At 43.9% G+C, this 15960-nt stretch overlaps 1 protein-coding gene across 3 annotated transcripts in view; it reads left to right on the forward strand.

The window, feature by feature from the left end:
- Znf398 (zinc finger protein 398) overlaps window positions 1-13713 on the forward strand; it is a 33575-nt gene extending 19862 nt beyond the window's left edge. For all 3 annotated transcript variants that reach the window (XM_006995422.4, XM_076566607.1, XM_076566608.1), the window contains 2 exons: window positions 3145-3261; window positions 5183-13713. In XM_006995422.4, the coding sequence (XP_006995484.1) occupies window positions 3145-3261; window positions 5183-6339 (1274 nt within the window). In that variant the 3' untranslated portion in view covers window positions 6340-13713. The remainder of the gene's footprint in view (window positions 1-3144; window positions 3262-5182) is intronic.
- The last annotated feature ends 2247 nt before the right edge of the window (window positions 13714-15960 follow it).

Consider the following 15960-nt stretch of genomic DNA (forward strand, 5'->3'; position numbering starts at 1 on the left):
AAAGAACAGTTTTCCAGATCTCTATACCTGCAGGCAGTTCCTTATCAAGATGAACAGTCTCGGCCTGTGCTGAATTTCCCTTCTGACATGGGGAATGAGCCCTGGTTCCTTTCAATGGAGAAGACTGCTAACTACTTGATCTAGTTTCATTTCTATTACTATGATAAGATGTCCTGACAAAACCCAATTTAGGGGAGAAAGCATTTATTTTAGCTTACAATTTCAGGTGGCAGTCCATCAGGTGGAGAAGCTGCAGTGTGGAGCTTAAAGTAACCAGTGACATCACATCCGTAGCAGAGAGCAGAAAGAAGTGAATGCATGCATGCACACTCTCATGATTGCTCTCTTGTTGGTTCAGCATGACCACAGGCTAACCCAATGTAGACAGTCCCTTATTAAGATTCTTCCTAGGCTGTGTCAAACTGACAATTAAAGCTGATCATCACACCCAGTAATCTTAAATATGAATCCAAAATATTAAAATGAAATCATGATGTTTTTCTTTTTCTAAATGTTGTGTTCTTTGTAGTCATATCCACTGAAAAGATAAAAAAGCAATGATAACTGATTAGCAATTACCATCCTTCCCAAGGGCCCGTAGGTGTGTGCCATTATATTGATCCTTATATTTATTATTAAATGGCACAGGTCGCTGTTTTTAGAACTTTGGGAGAGATGTAAAGTCCTTTAGGATTTAAGGATTCATTTTGAAAGAACTCTCCCCCAAAAAGGGCTTCATCATTCCCCCCCCCCCGCCCCCGTGTGTGTGTGTGTGTGTGTGTGTGTGTGTGTGTGTGTGTGTCTTCCTCCCTCTTCCACTTTCCCTCACACACATACTCTGTGTGCTTGATATTTCATCCCAGGCCTAGGATGCCCTTTTTTGGGCTAGTAGAAAGCTGCTAATATCCAGAAAATGAGTCAAGCTCTCTATAGTTAGTTCTTCCAAGACCTCATAGATTACTTATAGTTTTATTTCTTGCAAATAAAAATAGCTAACTATTATACTAATTGTTTTGTTTCTTGAGACAGAGTCTTTTTATGTTCTCCAGCTATGAAATTCATCATAGCCTCAAATTCACAGTCTTCTACCTCCAGCTCCCAAGTGCTAGGATTATAGACATGTTAAGCTTTTCAGTGTCTTCTTAAAAATCTCTACCCCGCCCCCACTTCCACCCAACCCTCCCACCATCCCTCTCACCCTCTCTCCTCTTTTTCCTCTTCTTCTTCTTTTTTGAGATAGGGTCTCTCTATGCAGCTTAGCTGTCCTGGAACTCACTATGTATACCATGCTGGTCTTGAACTCACAGAGATCTGCCTGCCTCTGCTTCTTTAGTGCTTTACCTTTATTTTTATTTTATGTGTATGGGTCTTTTGTCTGAATGTTTGTTGGTGTACCACATGTGTGCACTGCCCATGGTGGGCAGAAAAGGGCACTGGATCCCCTGGGACTGGAGTTACAGATAGTTATGACATACCATATAGATGCTGGAAATTGAATCCAAGTCCTCTGGAAGAGCATCCAGTGTTCCCAACTCTGGGGCCATTTCTCCAGCTCCCTCTTTTAAATCAGCCAGGAACTAGTGGAATGTAACTGTGCCCAGAGCAGAAAGAAAAGGTTAAATAAGAATACGGCCCAAGGACTATCTGCTGTGGGGAAGAGATAGGAAGAATGTGCAGATTTGGGCATGGACAGCAACCTGCTTTTCCTATTTCCTACTGTGAGCTACAAACAAAGCTAGTAAGTTAAGTCCATCCTTATATTTGTTCCTTCCTTGATTTTGTATATACATGTATATATAAAGAAAAGGGAGGGGTGTGGTGGTAGAGGCAGGCGGATGGATCTCTGGGGGTTTAAGGCTAGCCTGGTCTACATAGGAAGTTCTAGGCCAGCCAGGGCTATGAGTTGAGACCTTGTCTCCCTTCCCCACCAAAAGAAAGAAAGAGGGGTAGGGCCATTGAGACAGTGGGTAAAGGTACATGCTGCCAAGCCTGGTGCTCTGAACTTGATCCCCAAACCCACAGAGTGAAAATAGAGAATCAACCACTACAGGATTTGCTGTAAGCTTACACACACACACACACACACACACACACTAAATAAAAGTGTGATTTAAAAAATATATGAAAGTGTAGAGGACTGGTGGCTATGAAGAGAAAGTCCCAAATGAATGAAATTCTGTTCATCAGAAATAATGGCTTTTATACTCACATTTAACAGACATGATGGTACAAGCTTATATTCTCAGCACTACAGGTAGAATGGGGACAGGAAGATGAGGTATTCAATGTCTTCCTTGGCAACATAACAAGTTTGAGGCCAATCTGGGCTACATGAGATTATGACTTTTTTTTCCTTTTCCTTTTCTTTTTTTCTTTTTTTTTTTTTTCCTTTGGAGCCTTTTCTGGAACTCACTCTGTAGACCAGGCTGGCCTTGAACTCAGAGATCTACCTGCCTCTGCCTCCTGACTGCTAGAATTAAAGGCGTGCACTACCACTACCTGGCCGGAGATTATGTCTTTAAAAAAAAAAAATAAGAAGTAACTTTAAACAGATGTGGTGGTGCACGCCTTGAACCCCAGCACTTCAGAAGCAGAGGCAGGTAGATCTCTGTGAGTTCAAGGCCAGCCAAAGCTACATAGCAAAAGAAAAGAAAAAAGTACAAGCTTAACAATGTCAAGCTGGCGGTGGTGGCACCCACCTTTAATCTCAGCACTGGGTGGCAGGAGCAGGTGGATCTCTGTGAGTTCAAGGCCAGCCTGGTCTACAAAGCAAGTTCCAGGACCAGCCAGGACTGTTATGTAGAGAAACTTTGTCTCAAAAAAAAAAAAAAAAGCCAAAAAAATTAATAATGTCATGTTCAACAAATGAACATGATTATGTTACCTTTTAAACATATTTATTTATTATTTTATGTGTATGAATGTTTTGCCTGCATGTATGTATGTGAACTGCATGCCCAATAAGGTTTTAAGAGGCCATTGGATCCCCTGGAACTACAATTACAAATGGTTATGTGCTAGGAATCAAACCTAGGTTCTCTGCAAGTGCAACAAGTTCCTTGACCACTGGACCAACTCTCCAGCCCAATTTTGCCTTCTGATTCAAGTCCCCAAAAACCATTCTCTCTTTTTCTCCACAAATAGAGCCTGGCCTTTCAACCTCAGATATTCTGTCTTGGATTAAACAAGAGGAGGAGCCTCAGGTTGGAGTCCCCCAGGAGTCCAAAGAGAATGACCTGTACAAAGGCTCCTCCTATGCTGGTGAGTAACAGAGGGACCAGAGACGTTCATATTCAGCTCACACTAGGAGTGACTAAAGAATGCAGCCGACAAGGTGCTAGAAAGACAAGGAGCAGAGAGGAAGAAAAGAAAGATAATGGTCAGCCAAGTTAGAAATGAAACCAAAAGGCCACCAAGGTTAGTGTGTGGGGAGGTACATGTGGTGACAGGGTGTGGGAGCTGGTTCTCTTCTTCTACTGTGTGGGTCCCAGAGATTGAACACAGGTTGTCAGGCTTGATGGCAAATGCACTTACCCACTGAGCCATTTCACCAGCCCAGAAACCATACTCTTACATGCAAATAAGAATTGTTGGGGCTGGGTATATCCGTACAAAGCCCTGGGTTCAGTCTTTAGCACTACATTTAAAAAAAGAAGACAGGATTGTTAGAGGAAGAATAATAGTGTATAGAAATGAATAAAAGATGGAAACTAGAAAAACAGAGTATCTGAAGATCACTTAGAAAGGATAGATAGAATAGAGCCAGGCATGGTAGCCTGTAATCCCAGCACTCAGGAAGCAGAAGCAGGAGGATTGCCTGGTCTAGGATTGCCTAGAAACAGTAAGTTCTAGGCCAATCAGGGTTATACAACAAGACTCTGTCTCAGTCATCAATCAGTCAAAATAGAATAGAACAAAACTGGAGAGTAGGGTAGAGAGAAATGGGCAAAAGTGTTGGAGGAGTGAAAGTGGAAATATTTTCCCTCAGTAAAAGGAAAAATAGTGATAGACAAAGAAACAAATGTTCCTTCTATAATGAGAGTTAGGGCCAGCTGCGACTTACTTCTTGAACAATAAGAGAATCTCGGCCAGTGAGATGGCTTTAGTGGGTAAAGGCACCTATTACCAAGCCTGACCATGTAGGTTTGATTTCCTAAGACTCGCATGGTGGAAGGAGAGAACAAGCTTCACTAGCTGTCCTCTGACCTCCGCATGTGTAGCATGCACATGTCCCCCTCCACAAGATAAACAGTGTAATTTATAGGAGAGAATCTCAAGATCAGAAAGGACTCAACTGTTTATATAGCATAATAGAACCTGGTGTTTTTTGTTTGTTTGTTTGTTTTTGATTTTGCTTTTTAGTCTATGCTGTGCCCTATGTTTCTCTAGACTCTGGGAAGTGAGAAATATGACGGTTTCTGCTCTTTAGAAAGTTTATACCACGGACATACTTACCAATCTAGACTTGTCATTAGGTGCATGGGAGTGAGTTAGATGAATGACTAAAAGATATTTGGGGTTTAGAAAACATACCAGTTTTAGTTTAGGTATTTAGATACCGCATAACCAAGTATGTGTAAAGCCAACCTGTAGTCCCAGCACTTGAGTTCAGGGCTAGACTCAAGTGTGAGTCCAGCCTGAGATACAGGAAACCCATCTCACGCCCTCCCCCCTCCCCCCAGTAAAAGAGTGTGAGGGAAGAGTGGACCTAAAAGGTTGACTAGTTTAACTTGACTGTGATTTGGGAAGACAGGGGGAGAGATGGGAAGCATCCTGGAAAAGGGAGAACACAGAATGACCAAAGACACAGCGGTGGAAATGTGTTCTTATTTCTGGTAGGACAGTCAGCTGACTCTGGAAGGGTTTATCTCATAAAATGTAGAATGGAAGTAAAGAGGTGAGTTAGGCCCTGTCACACCAGGCAATGGATAAAGTTACTGAGTAGAAGTGAAACATAAAATAATATGGGGAAGATTGGTGCCAAGGTTATTCCTTTTCAAAACGGAGCATCACAGTACAGTCTTACATTTGTAATGATTTGGCACCCCGTGTACAGGGACCGTATTAATAATGAGAGCCCTTCCCTGAGCTTATCTGAGCAGTTACCTGCTTAGAACAACCTGCTAGAACTGGTTGGAATGTGAGAGGTACTGGTGAGATAACTCTGAGTCCCTTCTTTCAGATGAAGAACTTGTCATCAAAGCCGAAGACCTTGCTAGAGCCTCCTTGTGTCCTGAAGTTCCAGTAGCCTTCCCTGCACCCCCACCACCAGCAGCCAAGGATGCTTTTTCAGACGTAACTTTCAAGAGCCAGCAGTGTGCACCCATGGCACCTTTTGGACGCACAGCCACTGACCTGCCTGAAGCCTCAGAGGGACAAGTGACTTTTACTCAGTTAGGAAGCTACCCACTCCCACCTCCAGTTGGAGAGCAGATGTTCTCATGCCACCATTGTGGCAAGAGTCTCAACCAAGACATGTTAATGACACATCAATGTAGCCATGCTGCCGAACACCCCTTAACCTGTGCCCAGTGTCCCAAGCACTTTGCCCCACAGGTGGACCTCGGTAGCACCTCCCAGGACCATGCCAGTGAAACACCACCCACCTGCCCTCACTGCTCCCGGACCTTCACTCACCCCTCACGACTCACATACCACCTTCGGGTCCACAACAGCACTGAGCGCCCTTTCCCCTGTCCTGATTGTCCCAAGCGGTTCGCTGACCAGGCGCGACTCACCAGCCATCGACGAGCTCATGCTAGCGAGAGGCCCTTCCGTTGCCCACAGTGTGGTCGTAGCTTTAGCCTGAAGATCAGTCTCCTGCTGCACCAGAGGGGGCATGCACAGGAGCGCCCCTTCTCCTGTCCTCAGTGTGGCATTGACTTCAATGGCCACTCTGCACTGATTCGTCACCAGATGATCCACACAGGCGAGCGTCCCTACCCGTGCACAGACTGTAGCAAGAGCTTCATGCGTAAGGAACACTTGTTAAACCACCGGAGGCTGCACACAGGTGAGCGGCCTTTCCAGTGTCCGCATTGTGGCAAGAGCTTCATCCGCAAACACCACCTCATAAAGCACCAGCGCATCCATACAGGCGAGCGGCCCTACCCCTGCGCACTGTGCGGAAGGAGCTTCCGCTACAAGCAGACGCTCAAGGACCACCTGCGGACCGGTCACGGTGGAGGCTGTGCGGGTGATAGGGACCCTTCCGCACAGCCACCAGACCCACCTGGTCCACTCTTAACTGCCCTGGAAACCTCTGGCCTAGGTGTTAGCACTGAGGGCCTAGAATCTAGTCAGTGGTATGGGGAAGGGAGTGGAGGGGTGGTTTTGTAGATCTGTGGCCCGTTGGTTATTTATGTTCACAGCAGAGTGGAAGGTCCAGGAAAAAGCTGACAAGCTCCACAACCCATAGTAATTATCTGGTACATAGAGGAATTTGGGGGTGTCTACACTCAACTAGAGACATACCTGTGCTTTGGAAGTCCACAACAGTACAAGAATACCTTATTTTGAAAACTGGAAGAGAAGTCAGCACCCATGTCTTTCCAGATACCACAAAAGCAGTTTGGGAAGCAAGATTTTGCTTCTGATCATTCTGTCAGGATGGCAGAGTGAGAGTAGACTGCCTCTAGGTAGAGACAGGTGCATGGAAAGAGCCCCCCAAGCCTGAGGCCTGTCTTTAATTCCCCAGTGATGGGATGACTGTTAGGGGAATGTGTCTCTGAAACCAGCTAAGCTCTGTTCATACCTGTGTAGTCACCTTCTCCTGAAACATGGTGAGTGAGGCTGCCTTCCTAGGCCTAGATTCTGTCTGCTAATACATTTTGTTTAATGTTGGTGAACAAGAAATCTGACTTCAATAGCTTATTGAAGGGGACAGTTCTTAGCTTTTACTAGCTTGATTTGAAACATTCTGACTCTTGTAGCAGCTTTTAAAAGGGTAGAGAACTTTACCACAGCCCTGGTTAGAAAATAAGGAGAAGAGTTTTTTCTCCAGGTAGGAGCTAAAGATCCCAGAGATCCCAGGCACAACAGTGATAGCAGAGCCTAAAAATCTACCTGAATCATGAGTTTAGAGTCATTTCTATCAATTTATCCCTTCTCTTTTCCAAGCCGATGATCATGTTTTTCCATTTCTGGTGTTTAATTCTCATTCATTCTCTCTCTCTCTCTCTCTCTCTCTCTCTCTCTCTCTCTCTCTCTCTCTCTCTCTCTCTCTCTCTCTCTCGTCTTTCTATGTATCCTGGCCTAGAACTTGCTTCATAGACCAGGCTGACCTTGAACTCACAGAGATCTTCCTGTCTCTGCCTCATGTTCTGGGTGCACCACCATGCCCAACCTGATTTTCTTTACAATCCTTAGCAGCAAAAATCATCACTTCAATGCATCAAGCACTCTAGCAAGTGCTGCTGAGCTCAGGGCTTTTGTTCCCTCAGTAATATAATAGCAGTATTGTAAATGTGATGCTCTTAAGGAAAGGATTTGCATCCCTGCTTGCTTTACCCCACTGACAGTGAACAGAATGAAACCCCTCCTCAGTCACTGAGAATTATACATCATATCTGTCTAACCTGATTGGTAATTTTTTTTTTATTTTTCCAGACAGGGTTTCTCTGTGTAGCTTTGGAGCCTATCCTGGAACTCACTCTGTAACCCAGGCTGGCCTCAGACTCACAGAGATCCACCTGCGTCTGCCTCCCAAGCACTGGGATTAAAGGTGTGCGCCACCACCACCCAACTTGATGTGGTAGTTGTTAGACAGGGCTTCACTGTGTAGCCTTGGCTGGCCTGGAACTCAGAGACTTGCCTGCCTCTGCATCCAGACTGCTGGGATTAAAAGCATGTACTGTCATGCTCATCTGTTGTACTTTGAGGGGTCATGGCTACTATGCATTCTGTTCTTGGGCACTCTTGGTCCTCTGAAAGCATCTGAGCCTAGTTCTATTCCTGAGTGTCTGTGTAACCAGCTATGTGTCCTCTTCCTATTTCAGCTCTCACATTTTTATCACCAAAATGAGGCTGTTAAAAAGAAAAGGTGGGCCTCCAGAAACTTTCTAAAAAGAAAGAAGAATCTTGCGATACAGTTCTTCTCTGCCAAAATCCTGTCCTGCCTTTGGCTTCTGTCCAAACAAAGTCAAATGAGGCAGAAAAACCAAAGCAGAGAAACGCATGTAGAAACTTGGTGGAAGTCAGCTTGTCTTGTTCTGCTCTTAGTGGGTCCTGAAGTAGAAGATAGAGAATGTAGAAGCCCTATAATTTGGGACAGGAGCTGTTTATCCCACACTCCTGTGTTCCCTCCAGAGTCTTCTGTAATGTCTAGAATGAGATCTAGAACTGTTTAGACATGGTACTTTCTGGATAAGGAAGGGAATGCTTTCTCCTGATTACGAGGCCTAACCTTCAGTCTGCATAGTTAGTGTACCCACAGTAGGAAATGGTGTTTGCCTAGTTACTGTGTTCCTGCCAAAGTTCTGCCTGAACATGCTGCTCTTCAGGATCATCACATATAGGAAACACTGTTTAGTGACATTAATAATACCAAGGGTCCTGGGAAACATAAGAATTGTATGTAAGACCTGGTCTGCTGTCATAACTTTCAGCCTGTAGGCAGTGAAAATCCCCAGGGGATAGATAAGACAGATGATGGCAGAACTGTGGCATATTGGGATAAAGAGCTTAGCCAGAAGAATCTGGACCATCCCACAGGAAAACCTGGAAATTCTGAAATGCCCAAATCAGGTTCCAGCTTCATTAATGACCCATTAGGGACTTGAATGTGAGATTTGCACCTGAAAAAGAAGGAATCAAGGCATTATCCTCAGGGTGAGGGAAGCATTTGCTAGAGCTGAAGAGAAGATACCCACTGAAGCTTTGGTGTGGGGCTAGATAGCATCTGAAGTTCATCTGAACTTAACACATTTACCAAGGACACAAAAGTTAATGAGAGGCCTATGTACCAGAGTGCTGCCAACGGATCCCAATGCCTGTTCTGTCAGGAGCCATAGCCAGCAGGGGTCTAAACTGGCTAAAAGAGAATGTAGTTCAAATACCAACCAAACAAGAGCCATAAAACCAAATAAAATGGCAGGGCCATTCCAGAAACTTGGAAGCATATGGAATCAGTGCTAATCCTTAGTGTGGCTCAAAGTAGGGACTTCAGTTGTTATATAGTTAGTTCTCCCATTCTTCAGTCTCCTATCAAGTAGAACCCATTTGTTTGTCAAAGATTCAAAAGTGGCTCATTGGAAATGGAAAGCCCAACAGAAATTTTCAGCAGGTAGAATCTCCTTGTCTACCTGGTGTCTTGAGAGAAACTATACATTTAACCCTGGAATTAAAGAGGCATTTGGGGCCTAGTGCTCATGACCAGTCCCTGTAGGGAAGAGGAAACTCCAGAAATGTCCTACTGAACTGTCTGTCCCCTGGATGATGGCACAAAAACACTTCCTCAGAGTGCATCCAGGAGATGGCTCTGACCAGATTTACTCTTACTTTCTGGAGTTTTCATTGTCAACACTGAATGAGCCTCTGGTTCAGCCACAGTATGAAAATAAATGTAAGTTGGTCAATTGTTTATAAAGTAAAAGAAGATTGGATCCCTTCCTACTTGGCATTTGATAATGGAAACACCTTAGTCATGAACTCCAGAGAGAGCCATGCTCTACATCACTTCCTTCATTAATAAACTACAAAATTTCCAGTAGGGGCTCCCCTAGGCTTCTCTTGAGATGATATCCATATCTATCTCAGCCAGTCCCCCTGACTTATGAGACAATAACAAGTATTATTTCAGTCTCAAAAAGTCTCACTGAAAAAAGTACCTAAGTTCATGTCAATGGGTTGGAAATCCCAAGTTTATGTCATATTTCTTGAGACAGAACACTCCTCCCCTCTTCTTATGCCTTAGCTCCTTAGACAACAAAAAGCAGCCTCTGCAGCTGCTTGACTAGCAATGAGGCATTTTCAGATGAGGACCTGATATTGTTATATACATGTACATATCTATTTGGATACACACACACACATATACATACACACATATATATACATACATACATATATATTGGTTTTTTGAGACAGCGTTTCTCTATATAACCTTGGTTGTCCTGGAACTTGTTCTGTAGATCAAGCTGGCCTTGAACTCAGAGATCCTCCTGCCTCTGCCTCCCAAGTTCTGGGATTAAAGGCATGTGTCATTAGATGAATATTTTTGACTGCTCATTTCACCCTGGTTCTCTGTAGCAAAGGGGTAGTCTCTTATCATATGGGGTGTATACAATAGGCTGTTCTTTTGGCAAGTTTCAGGTTCCTATAAACAAGATAATTAGGAGTTCAAAATTAGGGAATGGAGTGATATCTCAGTAAAGTGCTTGCTATACAAGCATGAGTACCTTAGTCTAATCCCTAGAACTCGTGAAAAAAAAAAAAAAAAAAACAGGACCAATGCCATCATGGGCTTGAATCCCAGCACTGGGGAGGCTCTTGCTGGCCTGTCAGCCTGGCTTAATTGGTCTCAGGTCAATAAGAGACCCTGTCTCAAAGAACAAAGTCAGTCAGTGGCTCCTGAGCAATGACTCCCAAAGTCCTCTGGTATAACACACACACACACACACACACACACACACACACACACACACACACACACACACAAACACATACATCAGATTGGAGGTGGAGCTAAGGAGGGTATAGGGACTCAATGCTCATCATCATCAGTATAGTATTAATGGCTAGGAGCAGAGCTTCTGATGTCAGAACTAGATTCAAGTCTCAAGTAATATAACATTATTTTACCTTCTGAAGACCTTGTTTCCTTATAAGGTAGTGGGAATGCTTCCTGTATCTCAGATGTGGTAGGGCTTAAGAACTCATGACACAACATTTTACAGAACCAACCTGAAAGGTGATCACAAAGCCAGGCTGCACTGGAAATGGAAGTGTTAAGAGCCAGGGTCTAGCCAGGTGTGATGGTTCACACCTGTTGCCCTAGCACTTGGGAAGCTGGAGCAGGAGGATTGCTGAGGGGCCCTGGCCAGCCTAGGTTACATAGGAAAGCCCTGTTTTTAAAGGGGGAGGGGACTGGTGTTCAGTTCCCAGCACCCACATGGTGGCTTACAGTTTTACAGTTTCAAGGGATCTGGTCCTGTCTTCTGGCCTCTACAGACACCAGACATACATGTGGTACATATATATATACATGTAGGCCAAACACTCATACACATAAAAACAAACATCTTTTGTTTAAAAAAAAAATAAAAAAGATTGCCCACAGAAGTACATGACCCCTAGCTGGCTCAGCCTTTTGCTACCATCTTTTTCATAAATTTAGTATTATCTCTTACTGATTATTTTCTACATCCACCAGCCCACATAAGTTTCTGATGCTACAACCCCATTTGGCTCTGATTCTCACTTGATTTTTCTTTTTCCTCCTCTTAATTTTTTTTTTTTAGATTTTATTTTATGTGTCAGTGTTTTGCCTGCAGGTGTGTGTGTGCATCATGTATGTGCCTGGTGCCTGCAGAGGTCAGAAGAGGGTGTCAAGATTCCCTAGAATTGGAGTTATGAATGATTGCAAGCCACTGTGTGGGTGCTGGGAATTGAACCTGGGTCCTCTGCAAGAGCAACAAGTGCTCTAAACCACTTTGTTTTGTTTTTTAAACTTCAAAAGCAGATTCTGTAATTAGGTTGGCAGTAAACATATTGGGGCACCATGCTGATTAATACAGACGTAAGCAATCCTCAGTTTCCCATGTTCCAAAAGAAAGACACCACAATTAAGGAGTGACAGCTGCTGACAGTGTGAGAACCAAGTTCCATCCCCTCGGGAGTCTTGATTTCCCTGTCCAGTCCCACATGGCTGGCTCATTCTGTTGCTTTTCATGAAGTCAAAGCTGGACTTTGCTAAACCACTGTTTTAAAACAAAGAATTTTAGGGCAGTGGTGGGACACACCTTTAATGCCAGCACTCTGGAAGCAGAGGCAGATGGATCTCTGTGAGTTCAAGTCTAGCCTGGTATACAGAGCTAGTTCCAGGACAGCCAAGGCTACACAAAGAAACGCTGTCTCAAAAAAAAAAAAGAAAAAAAAAGAATTTAAAATATATTCTTTTAGATATTTCTCAGTTTTTCTTAGTTTAGGTTCTATAATTGGGAAATCTGGCCCAGTTCCTTTTCCCATGCTCATTCTGACTCAGTCAGCTACAGTCAGCAGTAAAATTCCTCTGGCTCCTGTACCAGGATCTGTGAACCTCATAAATGTGTCCAGGAATGGGAACCATACAGCAGTTTAGTGCTGCCAGAGGGGACAGAATCTCTGTTTAATGCTTATCGAGCTTTCTTCAAATATTTCTATTTCACCAATACTATCATAAGACCGCTTAGTGTCCTTGCTCAAAATACCTGGAAGATGCCATTTGTCTTGTGAAAGGAGTCATTTGCCACCTGAAGTCAAGGGAGGGAGAGGTGGTGTCCTTTTCTGACCCTGCTCCTGTTTTTGTTTGTTTATTAGAGACAAAGTCTCACTGTATAACCCAGTTGGCCTCAAACTCACAGTCTCGGCTCAGCTTCCCTAGAGAAGGGATTACAGATGAGTGAACCATGCCTGACTCTTCAGTGCCCCCAGCCCACATTTTCTCCTTTTTCTTTTTGCTTTTTTGAGACAGGGTTTCATATATCCCAGGCTGGCCGCAAACTTGGTTTGTAGCCTAGATTTCTCTGGACTTCTGCTCCTGCCTCTCCTTGGTTTTACCAAGTGCTGGGGATCAAACCCAGAGCTTTGTGCATGATAGACAATCACTCTACCAACTGAGCCACACCCCCAGCCTCCTTTTATAAAATTGACCGCAGTCATAGATATTTGACAGCTTTGGTCAACTTGGTAGATTAAATGTCCCCTCCATATCAGGCCTAAGACCACCAAGGAAGGCAGAACACTACTGTCTCATCAGAACAGCCTCAAAAACAGTGATTCCCAAGTTCTCATCTCAGTTGTTGCATTCCAAATAAAGGGCTTGATAAAACTTCACTGAACTATGCTGGTTTGTACTTATTAGCAAAGCAGTATTTATAATACAATCTTGAAATTGCCCTAAAAAATAGGTCTGGGGTTTAGGAGTTAGGGTCCTGCTCTTGCAGAGGACCAGAGTTTTGTTCCCAGCATCTATTTTGGGTGTTCATAACCTCCTGTAACAATAGCTCCAGGGTTGCAACTTTCCCAAGAAATTTTTTTTTTTCCAAGACAGGGTTTCTCTGGGTAGTCCTGGCACTTGCTCAGTAGCCCAGGCTGTCCTTGAACACAGAGATCCACCTGCCTCTGCCTCCAGAGTGCTGGGATCAAAGGTGTGGAACAAAGCTGCCTGGCAAGAAAACTTCAGAGACAGGGTTTCTCTGTAGTTTTGTGCCTTTCCTGGAACTCACTCTGTAGACCAGGCTGGCCTCAAACTCACAGAGATCCGCCTGCTTCTGCCTCCTGAGTGCTGGGATTAAAGGCGTGCGCCACCACTGCCCGGCTAAGAAAACTTTTTTTAAAGACATAATCTCAAGTAGCCCAGCATGGTCTTGAGCTTGACATATAACCAAGGATGACCTTGAACTCCTGATCTTCCTGTCTTCACCTCCCAAGGGCTGAGATTATAAGCTTTTACTACCACATTATATCCATACTATGTAATATTCATAAATATAAATAAATATATGGAGAATATCAGGTCAGGAAGGTAGCAAGCACATTCCTGGAGACTTGGTTTTGTTTAACCAAACCAAGCAGAATTCAAAATTAAGGATGTACATGAACTAATATAGGCCGATCAATTCTTGGCTTCTAGTTTAAAATTTTAAAAAATTAAAAATAGGCTAAGAAATGCAATATCTACCAGCCAACCTCAGTGAATAAACAGGATAAACACAGTTACCAAAAATAATTAAACCATGCTTACGTTATTAGCTAGTAGGATTTAGGGTTTTCATTTTCTTGTATGATCTCGTGGGGTAAGGACAGGGAGATGTACAAATGACTGTTGCACTGGTTTGTTTGTGGCTGAACATGAGAATGACCTGGGGGGCTTAGGAAATACTTAAAAGTATCTGGCATGGCTTCATTGCTCTGTGACAGAGAATGGATTTTATTTTTTCAAGTTCCCTCAAGTGCTTCCAGAGTGCCCGTGAGAATTAGAAGATCATGAATGAGAAAGTTGGTTATTGAACTGGAAATAGCCTAAGTTGGCCTGCTTTCCTAGAGCAGCGAGTGGGGATTATGGAATAATAAAGGGTCTTTGACTCCCTAGTGCGAAGCCATAATTTTATTCCAGAGGTAGGTCTATAGCCATGCACATGCCAACAGGGAGGAAAGCTTGAATCTATGAGGCTGGCCGTGTTTCCTAATCCCACTGGCCACCTTGGCAGTCCCATAGCCTTTTTTTCGGGGGTGGGGGTTGTTTATTTGGTTGGTTCATTTTGTTGTTTTTGAGGGTGGCTTAAAGGCAGCCCAGGCTGGCCTCGAACTCTCGATCTTCCTGCCTCAGCTTCCAGAATGCTGAGATGGTAGATGTTCAATATCACATGTGGAAAGCCTGCTTGTTAAATTAGGGATGAGGTCTAATTTAGTAGATAGAAACCTGTTATCCTCTTTACTTAAGCCAAGAGAAAGCCTAGCTATTTCCTTTATCAAATAAAACCCCACTTGCCTCTGCCTCCAGAGTGCTGGGATTAAAGGTGCACACTGCCATGTTGGCAAAGGGGTGAAGTAACTACCTGTTCTGAGTGCCTACTATGTGCCAGACATTAGTTTATAATTTTTCAACATTAAAATAGACTAGCATACCCCCCCATGTATATATAACATTGGAGGCTTGGAGAGCTTTAGGAAATGGTAGATAAATGTTCTGAAAATTCTGAGTCCCCTCTTTTGTCCTCTGTCCAGAGCAATAGCTATAGAATAGCTATATAGGAGACAAGATGGAAATAGTCAATATCCACCTGACAAGTTAAGGGCCAGGCCTAAGTCTATCTCCTGCAGAAAGTGTACATTAACTATGATACTTTGACCAGTTGCCCATTTTGCTCCTCATAGTTAACCAGTGGTTGCTGGAGACTACTCTAACGAAGACTGGACACCCCCAGTGCAGGCTGTCCTGCAGCCTGGGATAGCTCAGCGTCCTCCGTTCCTTGGTCATCACAGCACCTCTCCCAGGGTCCATGACCAGTGCAGCTCCAGCAGCTCCCCCATCGTGTGTGTCCTTGCTTTTCTCCCAGAAGAAAAGCGGGCATGGATTATAGCATTTTGTGCCCCACAGTTGGTAGGCCTGGTAGTTATAAAATAATGCAGCTATGTTGAAAATGCACATTAGAAACTGTCTGAGCATTTTGTTCATATAAAAATGTGAACTGGACCGCTAGCCCAAGCAGAAACTGCCACAAGGTAAACGTGTGAGTGGCTGTGTGAAAGTCCACCTGCAAAGAGGTAACTGAATTAGATGGTGGTGTCACTTGATAAAAAGGGACATTGCTATGACTCACTACACACTTAAGATGGGAAATCGTATTAGTTTTATTCTGAGGAGATAGCTTAAACACTTGGGACTAACCTAGTCCTCCGTTTCCCATCTCTAGGAAAGAGGAAATAGAGTTGACCTCCCATAGGTCAGAATATGTCTTCGAAGATGTGGATTGCTGGTAGAAGCATATTTGTCTGGAGCTTTCCAGGCTGGACTTGCCTGGTTCCTCTCATAATAGTGGACATGATATTTACAATGGGATATTGCACTAGCATGCATGCACAGCCTGTATCCAGGAAACAGGGAGAGAACTCACTGGCTTCTGGAATCGAAACCTTCACTAGCCCCAAAGCTCCTTGAGAATAAGCCTGTGAAATACTCATTTCTATATTCTGGAAGCATACCTAACAAAGCACCCGATAACTGTCCTTCTGAAGATAGCCCCTCTGGCACCCTACCCC

The sequence above is a fragment of the Peromyscus maniculatus genome, chromosome 3 (genome assembly GCF_049852395.1).
Source record: "Peromyscus maniculatus bairdii isolate BWxNUB_F1_BW_parent chromosome 3, HU_Pman_BW_mat_3.1, whole genome shotgun sequence".
Lineage (NCBI taxonomy): Eukaryota > Metazoa > Chordata > Mammalia > Rodentia > Cricetidae > Peromyscus > Peromyscus maniculatus.